The sequence below is a fragment of the Onychostruthus taczanowskii genome, unplaced genomic scaffold (genome assembly GCF_017590055.1).
Source record: "Onychostruthus taczanowskii isolate IOZ18803 unplaced genomic scaffold, ASM1759005v1 scaffold64, whole genome shotgun sequence".
NCBI classification, from domain to species: Eukaryota; Metazoa; Chordata; class Aves; order Passeriformes; family Passeridae; genus Onychostruthus; species Onychostruthus taczanowskii.
Window position 1 is genome coordinate 3823092 of NW_024504122.1, and position 25551 is coordinate 3848642.

At 63.9% G+C, this 25551-nt stretch overlaps 3 protein-coding genes across 10 annotated transcripts; all 3 read right to left on the bottom strand.

Annotated features, from left to right (window-relative positions):
* Nucleotides 1-1545: 1545 nt before the first annotated feature.
* On the bottom strand, nucleotides 1546-6331 carry LOC121344413. Of its 3 annotated transcripts, none has more exons than XM_041420344.1 (3): nucleotides 4025-6331; nucleotides 3211-3347; nucleotides 1546-3097 (listed from the first exon to the last, which is right to left on the bottom strand). In XM_041420344.1, exons 1-3 carry the CDS (start codon nucleotides 4059-4061, stop codon nucleotides 2633-2635), a joined length of 639 nt encoding a protein of 212 aa, XP_041276278.1. In that variant the 5' UTR covers nucleotides 4062-6331; the 3' UTR covers nucleotides 1546-2632. The 3 variants fall into 3 exon arrangements, with proteins under 3 accessions (XP_041276278.1, XP_041276279.1, XP_041276276.1); XM_041420345.1 differs by having other exon boundaries at nucleotides 1546-2773; nucleotides 2882-3097; nucleotides 3211-6331; XM_041420342.1 differs by having other exon boundaries at nucleotides 3211-6331.
* A 135-nt stretch (nucleotides 6332-6466) lies between these two features.
* Nucleotides 6467-12055, bottom strand: CASTOR1 (cytosolic arginine sensor for mTORC1 subunit 1). 6 transcript variants are annotated; one of them, XM_041420338.1, is made up of 9 exons: nucleotides 11778-12045; nucleotides 11592-11662; nucleotides 9154-9347; nucleotides 8946-9078; nucleotides 8242-8393; nucleotides 7596-7810; nucleotides 7426-7508; nucleotides 7211-7305; nucleotides 6467-7131 (listed from the first exon to the last, which is right to left on the bottom strand). In XM_041420338.1, exons 1-9 carry the CDS (start codon nucleotides 11978-11980, stop codon nucleotides 7066-7068), a joined length of 1212 nt encoding a protein of 403 aa, XP_041276272.1. In that variant the 5' UTR covers nucleotides 11981-12045; the 3' UTR covers nucleotides 6467-7065. The 6 variants fall into 6 exon arrangements, 4 of the variants coding, with proteins under 4 accessions (XP_041276272.1, XP_041276275.1, XP_041276274.1 ...); XM_041420341.1 differs by having other exon boundaries at nucleotides 7596-7709; nucleotides 8242-8365; nucleotides 11778-12015; XM_041420340.1 differs by having other exon boundaries at nucleotides 7596-7712; nucleotides 8242-8365; nucleotides 11778-12013.
* Nucleotides 12056-13220: 1165 nt separating this feature from the next.
* On the bottom strand, nucleotides 13221-24360 carry TBC1D10A (TBC1 domain family member 10A). The gene is made up of 9 exons (XM_041420485.1): nucleotides 24104-24360; nucleotides 20813-20912; nucleotides 17582-17689; nucleotides 17332-17438; nucleotides 16629-16743; nucleotides 16351-16416; nucleotides 15149-15338; nucleotides 14716-14870; nucleotides 13221-14523 (listed from the first exon to the last, which is right to left on the bottom strand). Exons 1-9 carry the CDS (start codon nucleotides 24301-24303, stop codon nucleotides 14131-14133), a joined length of 1434 nt encoding a protein of 477 aa, XP_041276419.1. The 5' UTR covers nucleotides 24304-24360; the 3' UTR covers nucleotides 13221-14130.
* Nucleotides 24361-25551: the final 1191 nt, after the last annotated feature.

A 25551-nucleotide genomic window follows, 5' to 3' on the forward strand; every position in this document is an offset into this window, starting at 1 on the left:
CCCCACCACCCCATCCCGACCCAGAACTGACCCATCACATCCCTGCTCTGCAGCTGCCCCCCGCCCCTTCCCCACCCCAGACCTTTCATCTCCCCAGCCAGCAGCTGTCCCCTCCTGCCCTTCCCCATCCCGTCACTGTCCCCCCTGCCCCAGCCCCTCTCAGAACTGCCCCAGCTCCCCCCATTTCTGCCCCACCCCATAATTGCCCCCCACACCCCATCCTTATCCCCCTCTTTCTCCCTTCCACGTCCCCATCCCGCAGTGTCCCCATGCAGGGGGACACCCGGATTCCAGTGCCACCCAGATTCTGGGGTCACCAAAAGCCCCACGTGTCCCCCAGGAGCGGGGGCGAGGCTGTGGGGTGTCAGGGGGTGTCCAGGGAGCCCTCCCGGGGGGCTGAGCGGGGCAGGGGCTCCTGGCCTGGGGAAGTCCAGAGCTCAGTAATGGAGGGCACCGAATTCTCCTTGGACTCACGATGGGTCCCTGCCGGGGCTGCCTCCCCCTGTCCCTGTGCCCACCAATGTCACCCCACTGGTGCCACCCCAGCAGTGTCATCCCACAGGTGTCACCCACAGGCTTTCCCCATGAGTGGGCACTGGGGTTCCCTTGGGTGTCCCACTGGGGACACCAGAGAAGCCACCACCCCTTCAGTGACACTCAGCTGGTGTCACCCCGTGTTTGGGGTCCCCCAGCCCTCCCGGGGGTCACGTACCTGCACCCTCCCCTCCGCAGCCCTCTCCAGAGCCGGGTGGGCGGCCCGGTGGTGGCACAGTCACGGTCACTTCCACGGTCACCCACAGCACGCCGAGCTGGCCCGGGCTGCTTCATGGTGACATTGTCCCACACGAGTGTCCCCAGCTGCCGTGGTGGCCGTCCCGGTGGCACTGCCGGGACTGAGTCAGGCAGCAGTGCCGGCGGCAGAGCCGGGCGCTCCGGCCGCACACGGCACCCACGGGAACGAGTGACTCCACGGGGACACATGACCAGGTCTTAGGATTTTTGACTCAGAGGGACCGGTGGCAGTGGGTGGCTCGGTCCCCATGGTGGCCCTGGGCAGGCTGCAGGACACTGCACTCACTGCTGAGTCTGTGGCTGTGGTGATGGCCCAGACGGGGCTGTGACACGTGGCACAAGGTGTCGTGTGGCCTGTGCCATTCCCTGGCATGGCACATCCCTGGCAGTGCCAGGCCCTGTGGTGGCACACCACAGCCTGTCATGTCACATGCCCTGTGTCACGCTGTGTTGTGTGCCACGTCCTGTGCCACATCCCATCCTGTGCCACATTGTGTCCCGTGCCATGGGCCCCACTATGAAGTGCCACATCCTGGGCCATGCCACGGGCCACATCCCAGCTTGTGCCATGCCATGTGTCACACCATGTTGTCCCACATGCCCCACACCACTCCATGTCACATCCCGTGTGCCCTGGCAAGGACACCAGGCACAGCCTGGCCACCAGAACAGAGCCTCTCCCTGCCCACCGCCACCAGGACAGACACAGGGACAGAGGGACACAGGGACACAACGTCTCAGTGGCCCATGGGCCAAGGTCAGCACTTTATTTCCTTCTGCCATTGTACAAAAATAAAGAAGTGCCACGTGGGCGGGGGCACTGCCCATCTATGTGTACCAAAAATATCAATATACATAAATAAATCCTTGTGATGTTCATAGTTTAACACTGTACAAAAAATAATAAAAATATATATTTATATATTAGAAATGTCCTTAAATACTTCTGCAAGCTGTAGGAGTTAAATTAACCCTAACAATCAATAAATACAATAAACAGGCAAATATTAATGTATAAATAAAGGGGAGGCAGTGGGAGCTGTCACCCACTGTCACAGTGCAGTGGCCAGAGCTGAGCCCCTGCTGGGCACAGTCAGGGCTGTGCTGGCACGGCCTGGGAGGCTCAGGGGGGACACGGAGGGGACAGGGATGCTGGGAGTATGGCAACACCCAGAGTGCAGGAGTGAGCCTGGGGACACTGAGAGCACAGGGGCACCGAGCACAGGGGACACTGAGCGTACCGGGATGTGCAAAGGGACACTGAGCTCGGGGACACCAAGCACAGAGGGACACAGACCGTGCAGGGACACGGGATTCCACTCCCAGCTTCTCCCTGGGAGCAGAGCTGGCAGCGGGCAGTGGGTGACAACACCGGTGACAGCCGCCGGTGGCCGCGGCGCTCTCCGTGGGCCCGTGGCGGGTGCTGGGCGAGCAGCTCTGAGTCAGGCTGTGTCAGCCGACCCATTGAATCACTGGAAAATCCGGCAGGGCTCGGGGACAGGGAACAGCTGGGCACCCGGGGGACACCCGGCTCCACTGGGGCCACCTGGATCCTCGGGAAAGCGGGGCAGGAGGTGGGAGAACCAGCCAGGGCTGTCCTGCAGCCCAGTGGTGGCTCGGGGACAGCGGGGTCCCCACGAGCAGCCGAAGCGGCGGGAGATGCCGTCAGTGCATCCGAGCCCTTGCCCGGGTGAGGTGAGACGGGCTCCGTGGGGCATCCCGGCCATCGGATGCCTCTCCATCCTGGGAATGCGGTTGAGATCGCCTCACGTGGGACGGAGATGGAGATGATGGAGATGAGGGAGCTGCAGACGGGAGCTCCGCTGCCGGCGGGGCTGCCCTAGGGCCGTGCGGGCAGCCGTGAGCCCCGGGGCGATCTCCCCTGCTCCCGGCGCGTCCGGCGGCTCCCGGCGCCCAGCTCGGCGCTGCGCTCGGCCATGAAGCGGGCGTAGCTCCAGAGGATCCGGCAGCCTTGCAGCTTCTGTCGGAAGATGCCGAGGGATGCCGCGGGGCTGGGGAGGGGCCGGCGGCCGGGGCGGGGGCCGGGGATCGAGAAGAGCCCGGCTAGGTTGCTGAGGAGCGCTCGCACCTTCAGGCGGGTCCTGTTCAGGCGGCGAAGGATTTCGGCCTCGGGGTGGTGGAGGTCGCGCTGGTGGCGGATGATGTCCTGCAGCGCCTGCTCCATGTGGATCATGGGCCTCCGCAGCCTCCGCAGCCCCCAGGGCCCCCTGGCCGGCCTCTGCAGCCACTCGGGGGTGTTGTTGGTGCGGCAGATATTGTGGATGGCCAGGTGCTGCTCCTTCTCCTGCCCAGAGATTGGAGAGGAAGATCAGGGATGTGGAAGCAGCACGGGGACCGCCCCCCGGCTGCCCTGTGGAGGGGACAGGCGTGACCCCTCGCGCTGGGAAGGGGACTCACATAGAAGGTGAAGAGCTCCTGCGCGTCCTCGGCCATGAGCCTCACCAGCGCCTGGGTCTGCTGCACGGTGGGGGCCAGCGGGGACCTGCCCCCCTGGCCCGGCACTGCCCAGAGGATGAGGAGCCCTTTGGCGACAGCTGGGGACGAAGAGGAGGGAGTCAGGGGCCGTTGGGACATCGCTGGGTGCAGGGACAGCCCTCTCACAGGGTCACCACCCCTGTGCCAGGAGTGCTGCCTGCACCACAGACCCTGCGCCAAAAACCTGCCGGGCACCCGCCGGGAGGAGGAGGAGGAGGGTGCTGGAGGTGCTGTGGAGCAAGCGGCCGGGATGCGCAGACCAACCACAGCAGCTGCTCCAGCAGCTCCCCCTTCCAGCACGGGCCACCGCAAAGGAGGGGACAGCAGCGACACTCCTGGATCCAGTCCCGCTGTCCAGCTCTGCCAGTCACTGTCCCAGTCCCTCTGTCACCCACGGCACGTTGGATATGGCACTGGGCTGACACGCAGCCTCTGTCCCTCTGGGCAAGCTGACCCCTGACCTTCCGCCATTGGTCCCCAAACTGTCCCCTCCTGCCTGCCGCTCCCAGCATCCCCTCTCTCCCTGGCTGCCCACTCCCAGCGCTCCCCATGTGCCTCAGCGGGGAATGACCCCGTCCCCGCCAGCGCCCGAGGGAGGCGACACTGCCGTGGCACAGCCTCGGTGCCATCGCTGACTCCACAGCCACGGGGGCCCCGCGGCCGCGCTCCCTCCGCGGCTCCCGGCCGGGGCGAGCGACAGGGCCCGCGGGGCCAGGGCACACGGGCACACACGTACCTGCCAGCACTGCCCAGGGCCGCCCGTCGCACCGCATGGCCGGGGCAGGGTGTCCGCCCGGGGCTGCCGGGCGCGCAAAGCCACTTCCTTAAGCGCTCGGCGATGGGGAAGCGCGGCTTTTAAAGCGCACCCGAGTCACCCCTCCGAAGGAGGCACCCGGACAGCGGAAGGCAGCGAGAAGTGAAGCCGTGTCCCGGGGGCCAATGAGCAGGGTGAGAGCAGCGCGGGAGGAAGCGGGGCCGGACGGTGCTGGGGATGTTCTTCGAGTCAGTTCCTCGAGGGAGTCCGGGTGGGTCCGGCCGGAGAGGCTGCGGTCCCACCGCTCAGCCCGGAGCCGGCAGGACCCCCGGGTCCTGGGAAATCCTGGGCTTCTTGGGAAAGAGACCTTTTGGTTCCCGCTGGTGTCACCGCTCAGCACCCGACAGGTTGAACTGAAACCAGCGCCGGCTGCCCCGAAACCCCAATGCAAAAGAGGGCAGTGGCGGCTGGCAGCGGGGACAGGGATGTCACCCGTGTGCCACCACGGGGGGTTTCGCATCCCAAATCCAGCTGTGGGAGGCAAAAATCTACCCTGGCAAGGAGGGAGATGGAGGTGTGGGAAGTGCACAGCATCCCAGCACTGCCTGATGCTCCAGGGGATGCTCCGTCCACCTGCTCACACCCACCCACACCTCTGGGTGACAAACTGGGGTGCTGAACCAAGTGGGGGACACCAGGCTTAGCCTCTGTGCCCGGCAGCACCCACGGAACACCGAGGGCGCCGGGTGCTGCCCAAGGCAGCGCTGCCCCTTGTGCAACGCTGCCCTGGGAGAGCCCTGGGGCTGCCACGGCCTCGGCACAGCCAGAGGCACCCAGGACAGTCCCCTCTGTCCCCCTGGCTCCCCTTCCTGGCAGGCAGAGCCCGGCACCGACAAGGGTTTTCCCGTTCCTTAGAGGTGAATGTCTCTGCTCAGCGTGCCGAGGCGTGTCGCAATCCCGTTGAATTTGGTGACCCTCGCCGAATTTACGCATTTGGAGAGTTCGGTGATGGCGCAGGGACAGAAATTAGCAGCTCCTTCCAGGAAGAAGGATGCAGCGGTCACTCACTTTTAGAAGTTCTTTCTTTTCCCAGAACTTCCCTGCCCCGGCCGCGCCACGACCTGCACGGTCTGCTTCCTCCACCCGCTGCCTCTGACGACTCCTCCTCTTCCTCCTCCCCGGGGCCTCCCCGGCAGAGGTGGCGGCTGCGGTGGGTCCCGTGGGGCCGGGGTGGGGAGGGCTGTGCCCAGGGCAGTCCTGGAAAGGTGGAGGAACCAGGAGAAGATCTTGCTCGCTCCACAGCAGTTTGTCCATCCCTCAGGCTGCCTTGACAGGCTGTTCACCAGCTGTCCATCCATCCATCCATCCATCCATCCATCCATCCATCCATCCATCCATCCACTTGTCGATCCATCATCTGTGCACCCATCCAAGAATTCCTCCACCTGTTCAGCTATGCATTAACCTGTCTATCCATATGATCATCCATCCATCCATCCATCCATCCATCCATCCATCCATCCATCCATCCATCCATCCATCCATCCATCCATCCTCTGCCTTGAGGGTGATCAGGGCTCCACCCTCAGCTCTCCCCTGGCCACAGCTGGCCCTGGCCCCTCCATATGGCACTGTCACCCCCTGGGCTGGGCCAGCAGGACACCGTGGTGGTGGCCACCCCACTGATGGCAACTCTGTGGCCAGGACTTGCAATACCCAGGAGGACAAAAATAGCGCCGGTGACCGCACGGCCAGCGGCAATTTCTTCATCGCCGGGAGCGCGTCACCGGTGTCCCATGACTCGGAGAAGGGACCGAGACAGGAAAGAGAGCGCCCGGAGAGCTGGCAGGAAGCTGGTGGCTGCAAGAGTGCGTGGCTGACGTGGGCAAGACGTGCCAGGATGGGAGCACGGTGGTGCTCAGAATGTGGGAGAGCAGGGGATGGATTTTGGGGACAGGATGGGAGCAGAGGTCCCCACCAGGCTCATGCTGGGTCTGGCTGAGGTCCAGACCCCCCTGGGGGCACCCACTGGCAGCAGCACCCCCAGGAGGGCACAGCCCCCACCCCGTGTACCCCACTTTGCCACAGGATGCCGTGCTGCCAGCAAGGGAAGAGGACGTGGGGACACAGTGGCAGTGTGACAGGGACATCCCGAGGCCTGGGGTCAAGCTCCTGCCTGAGTTTCCCCCCAGTGTGGCTCAGTGTGGGGCAGGGGGAGGGCATAAATGTGGGCCTGGGTTTCTCTGGGGCTGGTGATTTGCTGGGGGATGCAGCTTTAACCCATTTTTTCACCCAAAATACAGAGTAGAGAAAGTGGCCGTGTCCCAGTCACCTCACAGCCAGACTCCGTCCCCTTGTCCCATCCCAGCCCCTGCCACCAACACAGAGACCACCTTTGGGCAACGTCCCTGGGCTACACAGAAATAAAAACAATAAGAATTTTATTGACTTATCAAAAACTATGTGAAAATACAACTTGTGAGGTGCTGGGTGTCACTGTCACTCCTCCATGACCGGTGACAGCCAGGGCTGGCATTGAACCAAAGCCCCTCCACTGCCCCCTTGGAGATTTTGGGGGTGCCAGGGGAACCCCAGCTCCAGGAATGCTCTTCCCTCCACGGGGCTAGTCCAGGGGTGTCCCTGAGCATTGTGGCCACTGCTCCCTTCCCAAGGGGACACATCCCATCAGCCCCAGGCTGTCCCCTATAGCACCATGTTGCTCTTTGGCATGTCCCCGCCATGTCCCCTCCACCTGGACACAGCCACTCTCCCTGGGCCACCCACCCCACACAGGCCAGGCTAGAGGGAGAGGATGGCACCCAGGGACTGACCCTTCTCCTGGGGGCCAGTGCTCACTGCCACAGGGCCACCACGTCCCCAAAGCCACCACATCCCCAGCACAGAGGGAGAGATGCTGTGCCCGCTCTGTCCTGTGCCGGGGGATCATTAAAACGAACAATTACTGAACAGGGGTGGGGAGGAGGGGGGACACCGCGCTGGGACAGTCATTCCGGGGACAGCCGCTATCTGCCGCCCTCCTGCCGCTGCTGCAGCAGCTGGATCACCTCAGCAATGCCCTCCTCGGGGACCTGCCGGGGGACAGAGGGGGTGTCAGCCTCAGGGGACACCCCGGGGCTGGCAGGGTCCCCGGGAAGGGGCAGGGCTCACCAAGGCGTGATCGAAGTTGAAGGTGCTGATGTAATAGGCCGAGATGTCGGCGGCCGCCAGCGGCTCCGCGATCTGCGCCACGATGCCACACTCGTCTGGGGGCAAAGGGGGCCTCAGGTCACTGCCACGGGGACGTGCGGGGACAGCAGTGCCCCACAGCACCCCCTGGGTGGCAGTGGCACGAGAGGGGACACGGCCAGCAGGGCCTCACTCACCGAAGCCGAGGGGCTGCCCCCCGATGCGCACCATCCGCCACAGCTCCCCCGTCGAGCTGGTCAGCAGGAGGTCACTGGGGAAGCTGAGGGGGATGAAGCCAAGTGTCACCCCCTCCCTGAGCCCCCAGACCCAGGGACAGAGGGACAGACAGCCCCGGGATGGCACCTACCGCTTCTGGGTCTCGGCATCCATCACGATGGAGATGTAGCCCTCGATGAGGGAGAAGGAGAAGAAGGTGATGGAGTCGAGGTCCTGGCTGCCGGTGGCTGCATCCCAGGGGGGGCTGCTGAGGGGCAGGGGGACACACGGAGGGGTCATGACCCCCAAAATGGGGAGGAGAAGGGCTTGGTGGTGCACTGGGTGTCTGAGCATCATGCTGGGGTGCTGCAGGGTGGGGAAGAGGGGACAGGAGCAGGTGGTCCCCACAGGGTCTGCAGCTCACAGGTGACACCAGGTTTTGGGGCATTCTCAGAAGGCCATGGTCACTCTGGAGCAGGAGCATGCCACCAGAAGGGACCCCATCCCAGGGGGCATGGGAGAACCCCACCAGGATTCCCTCCCCCCAGCACCATTCCCACTGCCTTTCCCAAACCCATCCCCTCCTGCTTTAGTCTTCTCTCTGGGATTTGGTACAATGGTGGCCTTGTCCCTTGTGTCACCTCAGGGTTCCCATCCTTCACAGTGCAGCTCCCGGGAAGACAAAACCAGTTTGGAAAACACACCCAGAGTCTGAAAACCCGCTGGGACCAATGTCACTGTAGTTCAGGTGGCACCAGGCAAGAGGCCACTCCCATGTCCCCATCCCCGGGACTCACCTGTGGGAGTAGAAGAGGACGTCGATGAGCATGGTGGCGATGGCGGGCAGCGTGTCGGGGGCCACCGTCAGGACACAGAAGCGCGTCTGGGGGCTCTGCACCGGGTGCAGCGTGGGGCTGGCAGCTGGCAGGGGAACGGCCGCGCGTCAGGCCTGGGGACAGCTCGGGGACAGTCCCGCAGTGCCACCCCGTGGCCACCGCGCCCACAGCCCGAAGTCTCTCAGGGAGCAGAGGGGTGGCCCGGGGGTCCCAAAGGATGTGGGCACCAGCGGTGGGAGCTGCAGCATCTCGGTAGGGACTGGGTGGCCCCAGATGGGCATCTCCAGTGGGAACTGGAGCATCTTGGTGGGGTCCCTCAGGCATGTAGGTACCACTGGTGGGAGCATGAGCACCTTGGCAAGGACTGGGGACAGTCCTTGTGTGGTCCTGGGGACAGAGTGACCATCGGGGTCCCCCAGGATGTGGGACCCACCCGTGGGAGCAGTATCTTGGCAGGGACTGGATGGCTCTGGGACAGTGTGGTCTGGGGACAGGGTGGCCTTGGGGGAGCCAAAGATGGAGGTTGCACTGGTGGGAACTGGATCACCTCGCTGAGGACAGGGTAGCCCTGGAGGTCCCTCAAGGATGCGGGTACCACCAGCTGTACTGGAGCATCTGGGTGGGACTGGGTGGCCCCAGGGGACACAGAGCCCAGTGTCACTCACGTGGCTTGGGCTTGAGGAAGCCGTTGCTCACGTCATCGCAGGTGATGGGGACACACTCGCCACTCTCCTCCCTGTAGATGTCGAACTCCCCGGCCAGCGTGTGGATCACCACGGGCAGGTCCCGCTCCCGCACCTGCCCCGGGAGCAGGATCAGGGCACAGAGGGACCCTTGGACAGCCAGCCACGCGCCCCTGTGCCCGTCACTCACCAGGATGAAGTCGGTCTGGTACGTGGAGAGCATCAGCACCGAGACGTGGTGCTCGGCCAGCGGCGCGATGACCGAGCGCGCGATCTTGGTGACACCGGTGGCCTGGCAGCCGGGGGGCTCCCGCCCGTTGGAGACCACGCTGAGCACCAGCCACGTGGAATCTGCCACCTGCATGAACTCGGAGGGTGGCAGCTCTGCGAGGGACAAGGGACACTGGGGCAGGTGGCTCTGCAAGGCTCGGCACAGCCGGACACAGAGCCAGGGCCTGCTCAGGGACTGCGTGCCACACTGTCCCCTGGGTGATCCCCAAGGCAGGATCAGCCCCAGGGGGGGACACTGGTTTGGGGTGCAGATGAGCCCCATCCACAGGTGGAATGAGCCAGACAGGGCTCAGCTGCTCCACACTGGGATCTGGCCATAGGAATGAGGGGGGCCAAGGCTACAGCCCCCCCAACCCCCAAGATGTGCCTCTCCTCCATGTGCCAGGGCCCCAGGCTGGGTGCAGGGGCGTGTTGGCATTGCACCCCAAAACCAGCACCACCAGGGCCACGGGGCTGCCCAGCTCATCCTCTGCCCCCAGGAACCCCCAGCCCAGCGCCCACCACCAGGGATGTTCAGGGATGCACACTGGGCATCGGAGGGGACAAGGGAGGGCCATCCCGCAGTCCTGGGGGTCCCAGCACCTGGTCCCAGCCTGGTGGAGAGAGCCCAGGCTGGCAGAGGGCCACAGCTAATTCCCAAAAATCTGCTGGTGTTGGCAGGGTGGGCATAGGCCTGCTGTTCCTGCCTCCCACCTCCCTTGCTCCCACCCTGCTGCCCAGGAGAGGGGCTGGCACTGCTGGGGCACCCCAGGACTCAGCCAGGCTGCCCCCTCCTCTCTGGGCTCCCCTTCCCAGCACGGGACGGGCCCGGGCACCCAGGGGGTCTCCAATCCACATCTTCAATGGAGACAAGGTGGGAGCAGCTCCCATGGGAGATCACACAAGCCCCCAGCCCCAAGCCCATCTGAGACCCCAAACTCATCACACCAGCGGTGGAGGGGAGGTCGCACGGGGGAGGGTCCAGCACCCACTGAGGGGGACCCCCGCAGGGGACAGGCTCCGTACTCCCCTCCCAAACTCGGCCCAGGGCAGGGCGGGAGCAGGGCCGGATCCAGGGCCTCGGCGGGTGTTCCCAGCGCCTGTTCCTGTGCAGGAAGCGCCAGAACAGCCTCGGCTCCGGCCCAGGGCCCAGTGCTGGGAACAGTGGGGCGGGACAGGGACTCGGGGACATGGGGACCTGTCCCAGAGCTCAGCGTTTAATTGCTTTTCAACACCACCCTGGGCGAGGCTGAATGCAAGGAGACCTCGCTGTCCCTGTGTCACCCACCCCAGGGCTGAATCCTGATCCCAAGGGAAGAGGGGGTGCAGCTCTCCCCTGCTGGGGGTCCCCTGCAGCGGGGGGACACTGGCAGCCCCCAGCCAAGGGGGGTTCACAGGGCACTGCGGGCCGCAGGCTCGCAGGACCATTGTTCAGCACTTCCCGCCCTCCCCTCGGGATTGAGGAATATTTGTCTGCAAGCCCCAAAATAAAACAATACATGGGGAACAGCTCTGGCTCTGGGAGCGGGGAGAGCCCGGGACACGGTCCCGTTCCACAGCACAAAGAGGTGAGCCTGGGACCTGGCCATGAGTGTCCGTGGCCGGAGCGCTGACCCTTGTTCCTTGGGTCACGGCCAAGGATCCGCTGCGCCCAGCTCCTGCGGCCGCGGCAGGAAGGTTTGGGCGTGGGAAGGCGGGCCGGGATCCGGACCCTCTGGCTCAGCCCGTTGGGCCGGTACCCCGGCAGGGCTGGCGGTGAGGGTGATGCACGGCACGCGCCAGGTCACCCGCGGTGGGGACGTCACCAAATGGCACCTCCCTGGGAGAGGGACTGGCTTGGAAGGGATCAAACCACCCCAGGACACCCGAAAAGCTGGACCCTGCTGCCGGACAGGGCTCACCCCTGCCAGCCTGGCTGGGCCTGTGCTTTGCCCTCCTCTGCCAGGCTCCAGTTGGCCCTCGGCGGGAGGAGGGACGGGATGAAACCGGAGGCGGGAATGGATGACAGGAGCGCTGCCAGAGCCCGGAGCGCTGCCCGCGGGCATCCCGGGAGGTGCCTGAGCCCTGCCGGGAGCAGCCGCGCTTCGGGCTGGCACCGCACGGTGCCACGAGCCGGGGGGCAGCTCCGCCCGGGAGGGGCTGTCGGAGCGAGGGCAGCCACGCCGGGAGAGCCCCGGCCGGGCAAGCCGGCACATCCCCGGCGCAGGCGCCGAGGGGACGGGACGGGCCGGGCATGTTCCGAGGGAGCCAAGCACAAGCCGGGACTCGCTCCCGCGGCCCAGGCGTGGAGCCGGGCTGGGGACGCGCAGCCCGTGCCTGCGGTGCCAGCCCGCCTGCCAGCGGGCCACCGCTCGGTACCTTTGAAGCCCTCCTCGTCCAGCATGACCGTGTAGTCCTCGGGGGTCTCCGTCAGGCTGAAGAACTTGCATCTGAAGCAGAAGAAATCGGTGCTGCTGACCTCAAAACCGCCGCCGACTCCCGGGGCCGGGAGTCGGGGGAAGAAGAGGAGAAGGAGGAGGCCGGTGGGGGGAGAAAAGCCGGTACCGGCAGCGCTGGGGCAGGAAGAGCAGCTTGAGCAGCGAGTGGGTGTAGAGCCAGAGCCCACGGCGGGCCAGGCTCAGCACCCGCACCCGGTGCTCCAGGATGTGCAGGTCCATGGCGGCCGCGCCGCCCCGGGAACCGCCGCCGCCGCCGCTATAAGGGCGGACACGGGACCGCCCCGGGACCGGCCCAGGACCGCCCCGCATTGCCCCGGGACCGCCTCACATCGCCCCGGAACCACCCTGAGACCGCCCCGCCTCGGTTCGTCAACGCCCTGTGACCGCCCTTATCGCCCAGGAACCGATCCGGGAACGCTCCGTACCTCGCTGGGACCGCCCTGTGACCGCCTGCCTGGGCCGGCACCGCCCCGCATTGCTTCGGGACCCGGCCCGGCACCGCCCCGGGACAAGCCCGGCACGGCCCCGCACCGCGAGAGAGGCAACGAGCCGGGCCCGGCACTCCGGGAGCAGCCCCAGTCCAGAGCTCCCGGGATGGAGACCCGGGATAGCCGCACCGGAGCCTCGGAAACAGCCCCAGTACAGAACTCCATGGTGCCCAAACCAGCCCAAATTCCCAGGCTGGTTTGGACAATTCCCAATACCCCGGGTGCCTGGAGCAGCTCCAACTCAGAGTCCCGGGGTATCCCCAAACTGCAGCCCTGGGGGTGCCCAAACCAGCCTCACTTCAACAGCCCAGGGTGTGCAACCAAGGGAGACCCTCTGGGCGCCACTGCCAACCACACTCTACCCCCACCCCCTGCAACCAGCCGGGTCCCACATGCTCAACACCGGGCCTGGAGAGGGGATTCACCAAACCAGGTCCACCCCCTGAAAAAGGGGTTTGTGAAGGAAGGAACGGAGATTTGGGCAAAATTCCTGCCTGCCAGAAGGAGAGAGATGGCGTGGGCACCATTTTGGGATGGGAAGTTGAGCTCTGGGTTGTCATGGGATTAATTAGGGGTCCCCTGGCTCTATTCAGCCACAGGAGCTGTGACAGTGGGACAAGGGAAAAGGCCTGGTTGCTGGGATGGGAGTGCTCCAGAGCCTGGCAGTCACCACTATCACAAGTTGGGGCAGGTCTCTTCTCCTCCCATTCCACTTCAAACGGTCAGCCCAAGGCTGGATGAGACAGCAGGGCTGTGCCACCCTCTGCGGTGACAGAGCAGTGACAGCAGCGTGGCCCTTCCCAGGACACTGCCCAGCATCTGCCCCACAGGACAAGGGCAGCTAGGGGAGATGTGACCCAGGGAAGGATACATGCCAGAGTCAGTGTCCAGTGCAAATGGGATGCAGGGGAGGGTGCTCCCCAGAGACAGAGAACCATGGGTAGGGTCCAGGTCAGGGTGCCCCCCGAAGCTGGTACTGCTGCAGCAAGTGGGAGGTGACACCCTTACCTCCTGCCACCCTCCACCCTCCATCCCAGGCCAAGAGAGGTGGGAGCCAGGGCTGCGCCTTTACACACTCGCTTTATTGACCCCTTTGTACAAAACTGCTTTTCCCACTTTATTTTACAAACCCAACACCCGCCCTCGGAGAGGGCAGGGGGGGCAGAGGGGACCCCACAACCAGGGAGCACCTGGCTGCTGCTCACCCACCCCGTCTCACCTGCGCTGGGCCTGGGGGGGCGGCAGTGGTGGGGTGAGCCCTGGCAGGGTAAACACTCCCCCTGAGCTGTGGGGAACTTGGGGATGGGAGGGGATGGGATGGGGGGGGCTTTAGCCCCAAAACTCAAATCCCGCTGCCTCTAGCGCATCCTGCCTCGGTCCCTGTCCTGCCTCGGAGGAATAATAAATAGGCTCAGTGAGTAGGTAAGTTGGGTACTACATATAGGGCTACAGCTTGATATATCCTCACTAGATAAGAGGGGGGCGAGGGGTCCCAGGGCTCCTCGTCTACCCCTAGTGCCCTGTGCCAGGCCTAAGTGCTCGGGAACCAGGGCTGGGGCTGCCCGGCTGGCACAGGGTGGGGGCTACAGGAGGGACCCGGGGGGTGATGGGTCGAGGGGCTCTGGGACGGGGAGAAGGGCCCAAGGGGCAGCCCAGCCCCCCAGTGTGGGGAGGGAGCTCGGGTGGCTCAGCCACCCCCTGCCCGGGCTCCCACCGCTCGTGGTGCCAGCACCCTGCGGGGTGGGCACCCAGCGCAGACCCACGGTGTCCCCTTTGGTCACCACACCTGGCCAAGCTCCACGGATGCCCCGAGAGGGCCACGCTGTTCTCACGGAGCCGCACAGCCCCCCTGTCCCATCCCTCCAGCTCAGAGCCCCCAGCGCCGGGTGCCAGGGGTCCCCCTCGGTGTCCTCGCGCCCGGGTCCGTGCGCAGCCCCGCTGAGCCCGGCTGCCCGGGGTGCGGGCCGGGCCCTACAAGTACGTGTCCTCGCTCTCCCGGGAGCTCAGGCTCTCCTTGGACTGGTGGTGGGGGGAGACCTGGGGGTGCAGCAGCTCCCGGGTCGTGCCGGGCGCCCCGTTGCCCTCGGCCCCGGGGCCGTTGGCAGGACTGGCCGGGCCCTTTTCCCGGCTCTTCTCCTTGCTCTTGCGGGCTTTGGGCACGGGGGCGGGCCCGGGGGAAACGATGATGGAGGGGACGGGCTCCAGCGCCTTTCGCGGCGCGGGCTCCGCCTCGCTGATGGCCTTGGCCCCGTGCAGGCGCGGGGGGGACTTGCACTGCAGCTCTCCGTGCGTCTCCCGCCACTTCTTCAGCTGGATCAGGTGTTCCCGCTCGATCTGACGCTCCGTCACCGGCAGCTCGATGACCTGTGGGGACACTTGTGCCATCAGCGACAGCGCCAGAGGGGCTGGGTGTGGGATCCCCCTCAGGGCACAGGCAATGCCAACCAAGCTTTTTGGGAGCTGCTGCCCATGCTCCGCCCGCCCAGGGACAGCCCAGTCTGGCAGCACTGGCCAGCTGGGTGGCACTGGGACCCCAGACCGTCCCCAGCAGCTCACCTCCTGCACCAGGAAGGCCTCCTGCATGATTTTGGGGCTGAGGGCCCTCAGCCTCTCCATGGTCTCATACTGGCCCTGGCAGGATTTGAGTTTGTCCGAGGAGCCCAGGGTGTGTTTGAGTAGCACCAGGCCCACCCGGAAGATGATCTTCACTCCTGCAAGAGGAGACGTGAGGCAGTGAGTATCAGGCAGGACAGGGTGACACTGCCACCATGTCTCTCAAATGCTGTGGGGCAGCAGATCCCAGCCTCACTAACAGTCACGACATGCAAGAGGGTGAATTTGGGATGTACACGCTTCCTAACCCCCCAGGAAAACAGCCCACCTCCACCCCAGGCATGTGGCTGCCCCAAACCTGCCCTGCTACAAGTCCCATGGCTGTGGAGAGTGCAGTCAGCCCAGGAGGAGGATGAGGATGGTGGGCAGCTCCCACCTTCACAGAAGAACATGTCCCAGACGCGCAGGACGGAGCTCCAGGGCAGCGTGCGGGAGAAGGCGCACATGAACCACTCTGTCATGTACAGGATGGGGTCGATCTTCTGCTTGCTCAGGTGTTTGTAGGCCACAGGTGAGACCTTGTGCAGCAGTGAGAAGAGGATCTGTCCATCCAGCTGGATGGCTTCCTGCAGGGACAGGGAGCAGCATCCCAGTGAATACCCCAGCCCTGGGATCAGCTCCCAGTGCCTGGCCCCAGCAAAGGTAGCCAAGCCTCCACACCTGATAGGAACAGAGCTGTGTCCCATGGATGTTGCACTGACACCCTCATCTCTGAATGTGAAATGCTTCTGGGAGCCAGGGCACAACAGGGAGACTCAGAATACCCAGCCCCTCCCAAGACCCCTTCCTTCCCTAGGATAAGGAGCTGGACAAGTTTTTGCCTGGAGATGCAGAATCATGGAATGGTTTGGGTTGGAAGGGACCTTAAAACTCATCTCATTCCATGCAATTGCCATGTGGTACCTTCCACTATCCCAGGTTGCTCCAAGTCTAACCTGGCTTGGAACACTGCCAGGGATAGGGTGGCCACAACTGCTCTGGGCACCCTGTGCCAGGGCCTGCCCATCCTCCCAGGGAACAATTCCTTCCCAATATCCCATCTATCCCTGCCCTCTGGCACTGGGAAGCCATTCCCTGTGTGCTGTCTCTCCATCCTTTGTCCCAAGTCCCTCCTCTGCTCTCCTGGAGCCCCTTTAGGACCTGCAAGGGGCTCCAAGGTCTCCTGGAGCCTTCTCTTCTCCAGGTGAACACCCCCAGCTCTCCCAGCCTGGCTCCAGAGCAGAGGGGCTCAAGCCCTCAGAGCATCTCCATGGATTCCTCTGGACTGGCTCCAGCAGCTCCAGGTCCCTCCTGAGCTGAGCCCCAGGGCTGGGGCAGCTGTGCAGGTGGGGTCTCACCAGCACAGGGCAGAGGGACAGGATCCTCTCTCCCCTGCTGCGCACACTGGGGGCTCAGCCCAGGACACATGGCCAGGGTGTGGCCAGCCCTCACCAAGCAGCACCTCCATGTCCTTCTCCCCAGGGCTGCTCTTGATCCCTTCATCCCCAGCCCGGATTAATCCTGGGGGTTGCCCCAACCCAGATGCAGAACCCTGCAGGTCCCTGCCACTGCTGAAAGCACCATGAGCCCTTCACTCACCAGTTTCTCGCTGTAGTAGCCAGGGAGGTACTTCTCACAGATCTGCACCAAGCACCAGAACGCTTGCTGCAAGCCAAGATACAGCAGGTGAGCACCCAGAGGGCATTCCCGTGGCCCACTCCCTGCTCCTAGGGACCACGGGAGAGGGTGGGAAGCAGCAGAGCACCCCTGGGGCGCTTTGTGTTGCTCTGAGCCGGGCACCCCACTCATCAGCACCCCCCAAGGGGCCCCACACCCTCCCGGAGGTGCCAGCTGTCCCCTGAGCCGTGTGCCCGTACCTCGGCCGGCATGTGCATGAGCAGGACGGCGGCGATGGGCGCCTGGGCCTGGCAGTAGCCCTCCTCGGGGCGGTACAGCGTGTACGCCTTCAGCACCCGGAACAGGTCCTGCTGCCTGCAGAGACACCCGGGCACGCACAGCTGGGCACACGGCACGCACGTGGCCCAGCAGCCTTCCCCCTGCGTGCCAGGCACGAGCCTGGGATCCCTTTTCCACACAACCCGGGGCTGCAGGACACAACAGCTCTGGGAAGCTCGGCCCATAGAGGGCAGATCCTGCCTGGATCTGGGAGTTGAGGCATGGAGACAACCACCCTGCCCAGAGTGAGCCATGGACAGGCAGGGGCCCAGCTGCAAGCACACGGGCACAGGCACTCCCCAACACATTGGGAGCAGCATTTTTCTGGTGAAATGGAGGCCACAGGCTGCCACCTCCTCCCTCTGCCCTCCTGTCATATCAATTCCCACCCCACTGGGTGTCAGAGCTGGTCTGAGCCATCCTGTTTTCAGCTAGTGGATGCTCTGCTGAATATAGGGAATGTTGGAGGAATGGGGAGGAGTATAGGGGAATATAGGGAGTATAGGGAATGTTGGAGGAATGGGGAGGACGCTGGGGACACGAGTGTGGCTCCATGAGCTGGGACAGACAGTGCCCACCCCATCCATGGCTGCTGAGGGCTGGACACACAGTAGCTCCACATACCCATGGCCTCCACGTGAGACGAACATCTCATGGAAGGGGAACTGCCGATGGAGATCCCGCTCGATCACGTCCAGCCACTTCGGATCTCCTGTGAGGAGGTCCAGTTCCTGGGGTGGGCAAGACTGGGGTGAGCAACACCCTTGACACCCCCAAGATGTCTGAGATCCCAACATACACCCAAGCCTGAGCAGGAGCCACCCCAGCACTGCCCCCTCCCGGGTGGTGCAGGAGGGTCCCCAGCAGGACTCACATCGAACTTGCCCATGTTCTGCTCCAGCTTGACCTTGCTCCCAGAGAGGTACTGCCAGGCACGGCCCCGCAGCGAGGGCGGGATCCCCTTCTGGCACCGCAGCCGGATCTGTGGAGAGACACAGCCGTCACGGGAAAATCACAGAGCGCTGGGAAACAAAGAGACTCCTGGGGCAAGGTGGGAGCCAGGCCAGCACCACGGCCACAGGCTGGTCTCCTGCTGCTTCCCAAACAAGGAGAAGTGTCCCTGAGCCCCTGGGATGCCAGCTGGAATGGCAGTCAAGCACCAGCAGCACGGGGGAGCTGCCAGAGGCCCAGCACAGGCTTTGTGGCTTGCAAACAGCTCCAAACAAGCCTGGCACTGCCTCAAAGCCAGATCCTGCTGGGAGCTGGAAAAGCAAACAGTGGAGTCAAGGTAGGGAGATGTGGCTCTGTCCCACATGGGAAGCACTGAGGACACAGGGGAAGCTCCCCAGCCCCCAGTCCAGTCCCCCACCCCCCTGTGGAAAGCAGGGATGTGCACCCTGATGAGTGTCTCAGTCTTTCCACCTGCTCATCCTGGGCAGAAGGGCAGGTTTGGTCCTATCTCTATGCATGGCCAGATCCTGAGGCCCCTGGAGCCAGCTCCATGCCCACAGTTTCCTGTGCCCCTGGTTTCCTTGGCAGTGGGCACCAGCCAGGACCAAAGTCCAGGCGAGGCAGTCGGTGCCTACCCTGCCTGGGGAGCTGAGCCAGTTTAGCTCTGGTGCTGCCTACACCAGCAGGGACCAAACCAGAGCCCCCAACAACACACTCCAACTCCTCATCACAGCAGCAGCTCCAAATCACATGATGGAATGGTTTGGGTTGGCAGGGACATTAGAGACCATCTCATTCCATGGGCAAGGCCCCCTCCCACTATCCCAGGGTGCTCCAAGTCCTGTCCAACCTGGCCTTGGACACTTGCAGCCATAGCTTCTCTGGGCACCCTGTGCCAGGGCCTCCCAACCCCCCCAGGGAACAATTCCTTATTCCCAATATCCCATCCATCCCTGCCCTCTGGCAGTGGGAAGCCATTCCCTGTGTCCTGTCCCTCCATGCCTTGTTCCCAGTCTCTCTCCAGCTCTCCTGGAGCCCCTTCAGGCCCTGCAAGGGGCTCTGAGCTCTCCCTGGAGCCTTCTCCTCTCCAGGTGAGCACCCCCAGCTCTCCAGCCTGGCTCCAGAGCAGAGGAGCTCCAGCCCTCATAGCATCTCCATGGCCTCCTCTGGACTCTCTCCAGCAGCTCCACATCCTTATGTGTTCTTTTCCTCACAGTCCTCAGCCAAGGTATGCAGCAAGGTGAGCCCCACAAGCCTGGTGCTTTCAGCACAGTCACTCCCCACAACACCCTGCAAAACCCTAGCACAGCCTCCCCTCCTCATGTCCCTGCTTGGGTGGCACATGCCAACTGTGCCAGAGCTCTGAGAGCAGCAGCCAACAGCTCCCAAATCCTCCCCAGGCCTCCCCTGCCTGCCCATAGCTGTGTTTCCCTGTTTGCTGGAGCAACTGAGGAGCAGGTGGCTGTTTCCATGCACAGTACCATCACCTCCCCAGGGGGTTTGCTGCTCCCTCACTGTTGTTTGCACGGGCAGGTCCCTTTGTGCTAGCAGGAAACACAGCGGACGATGCCCAGGGCTGCTGTGGGCAGCTCCATGGCTGACAGCTCCCATTTCCAGCCAGCTCCCCTTCCTGCTGGCTGAGCTGCCAGGAAGGAAACCGCCTCGCTGGGTTTTGGTTCAGCAGCCCCTCCAGCCGGCCGGGCCAGCGCCGCCAGGGCCAAGCAGCTCAGCCCCTTGGACCCACGTGGGTCCTGCCATCACCCCCACGATCCCACCGTGATCTGGGAGCGTGTCTGGGCTGAGGGATGCTGAAAGCAAGGTGAAGTCAGAGTGCTGCCCGTGCCAGGAGAGCAGTGGGAGCTGCCCACCCACACGTCTGCCCTCCTTCCAGCACGCGGTGCTGGCACAGTGCAGCACCATGAAGGATGTGGGGTCAGGCTCTGCTGGGATCGGGGCCAGGCAGGGAGCGTTTTGGGATGTTGGAGTGGTGCAGGTGTGAGCAAGCCTGGCAGGAGCTGGCCCAGGGATCGATGGGCTGCCTGCCAACCCTGGTGAGACAGCCAGAAAAGTACTGGGGTTTTTCAGAGACTCAGGGAGCTCCCCCAGAGCAGAAGGGACCTGCACCATGCAGGCTCCTGCCAGACCAAGGATTGTTGACAGCATCCAAGGCCAGGCCTGGCAGCCTTTCCTGAGCAGCCCCAGGGATACAGGCACAGAACAGCATTCCAGAGCAGCCTCTCCAAAGCTCCAGGCATAGATTTTTGCAGCAGGACAGACTATACAGCACATCAGCCTCATGGAGACTCCCAGAGGCTCAGCCCAAGCACAAGGGAGTTGCCGTGCCAGGCGCAGGGCTGCTGGAGCATTCACCCCATCCCAGAGGACACCCTGTGGCACACGGCCGGAGAGTGGCGGAAATTGCCCATGGAACAAAGCACCCGCCTGCCATGGCCCAGAAAACTCTCCCAAATCCTTTAAGAGCAGCCAAGAAACAGATGAGGGATTCCGGTGTCATTCACCAGGCACTGAGTAGGGACAGCACTCTGGGCACACTGAGGAGACTCTGCCAGCATGGGGAGGAGGAGAAGGAGAAGGCCCTTTGGCCACTCTCTGCCACTGCTGTCCCATACCAGCAGCTTCACTGCCCGCCACAGACACACAGCAGCAACCCTGGACTTGCTGCATTCCAATTCCAGCCTCATCTGCAGGCTCAGGGGATCAGGGAGCACCAGCAAACCAAGCCATGGAGCCAGCCAGGAGTCTCCCAGGGACCCCTGTTCGCAGACCAGTGTCACGCGCATGAGGCTCAAACATTTCCTACACTGAGCTTTTTTTGGTCTGCAAGATGCTCAGAACAGAAGTTTCCATGAGCAAACAATTCCCATGGCTGCCTGCAGGCAGCCAAAAAAGCTCTAGGAAAGCTCCAGCCCGGCAGGGAAGAGTTGGAGGCAGAAGTGGGCTGGCTTGGGACCACTCAGCCCCTCCAGGCTCCAGTTTCCAAGGGGAGTGAACATCCCATTCAAGCCAACAGCATCATCCAAAGGCAGACGCCTGCCTGCAGGGAGCCAGTAACACCAGGCTGCCCCAAAGGGACACTGCTGTGCCTGGCTGCCCCTCACTGCCACCTCCCAGAGGCGACACAGCTGTCACTTACCTTCTTGTGTTTCTTGGCCATCCACTTGTCCCAGTTGTTGAGCATATCCAGCCACTTGGATTCCCGCTGCCGGAGCACCTCCAAGGGCACCTCCTCCAGCCTGTGGGACCGGGAGGAAGAGGCCGGTCAGTGGGTGCCTGGCCCTCCATAGGATGCTGAGCGCCCTGGCCTCCCGAGCACCCTGGGTGTCCCCCAGGCCAGGTGCCTGCACCCCTCAAGGTGCAGGGCTCAGGACACGCTCGGCAGCGCCGGTGTTTCGGCTGCTGCCGGAAGCGCTCGCCACCCATGAGTGAAGTCACTGCACCAGCAGAGCTGCTCAAACCTCTCAGGAGCTGCCTGCACTGCACACAGCACGTGCTGCAGCATCCCCAGGGACACGCCAGGAAGGTGAGGGATGAGCAAGACCTGAACCCTGTGGCAGAGGCCAGCTGCACACGGAGAGAGTCAGGGCCATAAGCATCGTGTCATTCACACAGCTCCAGCCACACTGCGCTCCCAATGCCTGGCGCTGCTCCAGGCCCGGCGCTGAGCCCGGACCAGGGTCCCTTAGGAGGGAGGGGAGTGTTTTCCAGAAACGGCTCAGTCTAGCCAGGGAATCCGATTTAACCCTGCTGAGGCAGGGGGGATGCTCTGCGATGCCGAAGCCGGCACCGTGGCCTCCAACCCCCCGTGGCACTGCATCTGTGCAGAGATGGGTGACAGGCAGCTCAGGCAGGCCCAGGCAGGGACATCCAAGGAGAGCAGACGCTCCTCCAAACCATCAGTGAAGACTCAATGCCTTCCCAGGCTCTGCTCCACACTGTTCTGCGGCCACACCAATCTCAGGAAGAATCAGATCCTTCCTGAGGACTCGAGGCCAGCGGCCTGGTGCTGAGCATCCTCCAGCACCCAGCCCCACTAGAGGACATGCAGGCCCTGCCTCCTCCCTCCACATGCCGAGCCGGAAAGCGGCAGGGTGAGCCCAGGGCCGCATCCAGCTGGCAGCGCTGCCCCGCGCCCTGCCCAGCCCTTCCCCGCCGAGTCCCACCCACCGCAGCGGGTCGGACGGGGCGAGCACGATTGTTCCGAGAGCAAACCCGCTCCCAAAGGATCGGCTTTGCTGGGCTCCCCACCCTCCCCAGCACGGCCAGGCATGGCCGGCAGCTCCCCAGCCCGGCAGGGAGATGGAGGCAGCGCTGGCCTCCAGCCGGGGCTCCGCGAGGCGTGGGAAGCTCGGGAGCGCGGGACGCTGGATACAGGAGCTGGCTGTGCGCCTGCTGGAGCCCCGCCAGCACAGACTGGAAGCTGTTCCCAGCTGATGGCTGCTTGGCAGCGGGCAGGGAGCGAGGACCGGCTGCATTTCATATGGCCCAGGCGGGAGGGTGGGGGCACTCCAGGCGGGGAAGTGACGGGATGCCCGACGCCAGGAATGCGCTCCTCTGCATCCACACTGGATGACATCCCCACAGCTCGGCCCTTCGCGGTGCCCTCAGACCCTCTGTGGATGCTCGGATACCCTGCCTGCCCTTCCTGTGCTTCTCCTCCCAGCAGGGCAAACCCAACTCTGGCAGCCACAGCAGGAGGTCATGTATTCCCCTTCATCCCTCCTGGGCAGACAGTGAGCCAATAAAGCCCTGGAGCAGGGCAGGATTGGGCCCCAGCACATCTGTGGGTGCTGCAGAGGCTCGACCCCCAGTGACTGCAGCCACCATACTGTCAGCACCCTTGGGAGCAGCCAAGCAACCTTCATCCAGAGCTGCTGCTGCCTGCTGCAGGGACAGGGACACCCACCCAGGGACAGGGATAGCCACAGAAACGGCAGCCAGGACAAGTGTCCCCTAAATGTGGTGTGTGGCCAGGACAGGGTGCAGCACCACGAGAAGGAGAGGCCACACCACTCCCACAGTGCCGAGGGACAAGGTTTATCACCCGGAGTGATGCACCTTGCCCAGTGCCAACATTCCAACCTCCAGCACCTTTTCACCCCCAGACCCACCCAGTAAGACCCACAGGCTATGGGGGGTGAACGCTCTGCCCCTCATAGAGAGGGAAACTGAGGCACAGCTGGCACCAGAGCACTCAGGTGGGCAAAACCCAGGGAGCGCGCTCCAGGCGATGTCCCAGCAGGAGAGGAGCTGGCTGCCACACGCTGTTCCCACTGCCATCCCGACTTTCTCTGGGCGTTGCTGTGAAAGCAGGGCCAGGAAGGCAAACGCCAAACACGCTGCTGAACCAGCTCGACAGCAACAGCACATTCCTGGGTGTCAGCACCGCCCTGGGGCCCAGCGCCTCGGGTTAGCCTCACTTCCTCCGAGGGTTTCCTCCGCAGAGCGGGCTGACCGTGGTGCCTCTGCCAGCACTGCCAACAAGGGGTCCTTGGAAGGACACCACGGCCTGGCCTCCTTGGCTTGACAGAGGCCAAAGGTCCACTGGAATCAGTGTCTGGAGCTGACCAGACACTGACCCCGTTTGCTGGCAGCTCCCCGATCCCAAATGGGGTGGACACCACTTCCCAGCCATTCACTCTCTTCAGAGGGAGATGGGACGGCTGGAACAGTTTTTGGGGCTCTTCACAGAGCCATGACAACATCATGGAATGGTTTGGAGTGGGAAAGCACCTTAAAGCTCATCCAATGCCACCCCCTGCCATGGGCAGGGGGCACCTTAAAGCTCATCCAATGCCAGCCCCTGCCATGGGCAGGGACACTTTCCACTATCCCAGGGTGCTCCAAGCCCCAATGTCCAGCCTGGCCTTGAACATTTCCAGGGATCCAGGGGCAGCCACAGCTTCTATGGGTACCCTGTGCCAGGGCCTGCCCACCCTCACACGGAACGACTTCTCCCCGATGTCCCATCTAATCCTGCCCTCTGACGGAAGAAAACCATTCCTCCTTATCCTGTCACTCCAGGTCCTTGCCCAAGGCAGGAGTCCAGCTTCCCTTGCAGCCCTTTTAGGCACTAAAACGGGCTCTTAAGCTCTGCTCGAAACCTTCTCTTCTCCAGGCTGAACACCCGCAGGTTTCCTAGTCTGGCTCCCTTGTTCACATCCCGGCTGCTGCGGCCTCCGCCATGGGCACCAACGATGCCTGACAGCGGCCCCGGGGGCGGCGGGGACAAACCCCCCCGGGGCGGGGAGAGCCGCGGCCGGCCCGGCCCAGCCCCAGGCCCGGCCCTGCGGGGGCCGAGCGGCCGGAGCGGACTGGGCCGGGCCTGGGGCGGCTCCTCTGCGCCTCGGTGCCACAGTGTCGCCCCGGCCCCTCACGGCCACGGCCCCGGCCCCCCCTCACGGTCCCCCCTCACGGCCCCACTCACGTCCCCTCGGCGCCGCGGCTGCCCACGATGAAGCCGAACTTATCGACGCGCCGCTCCTCGGGGCCGCCGCCGTTGATCTCGGAGTCGGAGCCGAGCGAACTAAGCTCATCGCCGCCAGGGTCGGCGAGGCTCTCGCGGGTGCCCGCCAGGCTGCGCCCGCCGGGCGAGCTGGGCCCGCCGCCCCCGCGGCTCTTGGCCATGGCGACGCCTCAGCGGCGGCGCGGCCGCTCCGCCATGCCGGGACACGGCGGCGGCCACGCCCCGCCCCGACCACGCCCCCTCCCTGCACAGCCATTGGGCGGGAGCAGGCACTCGGCCAATCAGCCGCCAGAATTGCGGAAATGAGAGCCCGCCCCCGAAGCTGATTGGTCGAGAGGACGAGGCGAGCTGTCCGTCAAGTGCCGGCGGGTGTCGGTGAGAGGCGGGGCTCCGTGCGCCGGCTGGGGGGCAGCGCTGCGGCGGGACGGACTGGGACCAGTACGAGACAGAACGGGACGGACTGGGACCAGTACGAGACAGAACGGGACGGACTGGGACCAGTACGAGACATAAAGGGGCTGTACTAGGTTCTGCATGATCTATAACGAGCTCTCTTGGGGCCGGTATGAGCCATACCGAGCTGTACTGGGACCAGTATGGGCCATAGCAGAGCTGTACTGTGTAAGGGCGCTGCAGCGGGACCAGCCGGCCACAGTGGGGCTGTGCTGGGGCGGTACTGGCATTCCAGGACGGCTGGAGAGCGGGACTGCAGGAGGGTGGTGCAGGGAAGCGCTGGGGCATCCACCGGCGTGGGGCAGTGGTGGGATCTTTCCCTCTCCAGAGCTGACCCTGCCCTGCAGATCCTACAGCCAGACCACTGCTGTGTGACCTCAGAGTCCCCATCCACAGCACCCCAGACAGGTAAAACCAGCCAGGTCTCCCAAAAATAACACACCAAAGGATCTGTAGGAGATTGGGATGTGCTGGGACCTGTCCCAAGTAAAGCCTGCCAGGGACAGGTCCATCCAGAGCCCAGCTCCATTTCCTCCCTCTGACAGCACAGAACAGGGGGTATTGGAAGGATCCCTCTCAAGATGGCACTGTGCCAAAAGGAAGAGGGAATCAGGCTCCTTAAAATCGGCAACTCAACCTACTTCCAGATTTTTCTGGCAGCCAGGCCCCACCAGTCCTTGCCACTGAACTGGAAGGCTTGGATGGCGCTTGTTTTGTACCAGACCTCCACACACACAGTCTGTTGCAGCATTCATCCCTCGGATTTAGATGGAAGCAGGCTGGCAAGGCTCCACAAAAGTGATTTCCAGGGGGAAGTCTTCTTGCTGGAGTGCCTGTAAAGGGGCTTGGCTGAAACTGTTAGCGGGGGCACAGAGGGAACAGCTCCCACCAGGAGCTCAGTGGTGCCCAGCACAGCAGGAGGAGGAACACAGGGTGACCTTCAGCACAGCCGCCCG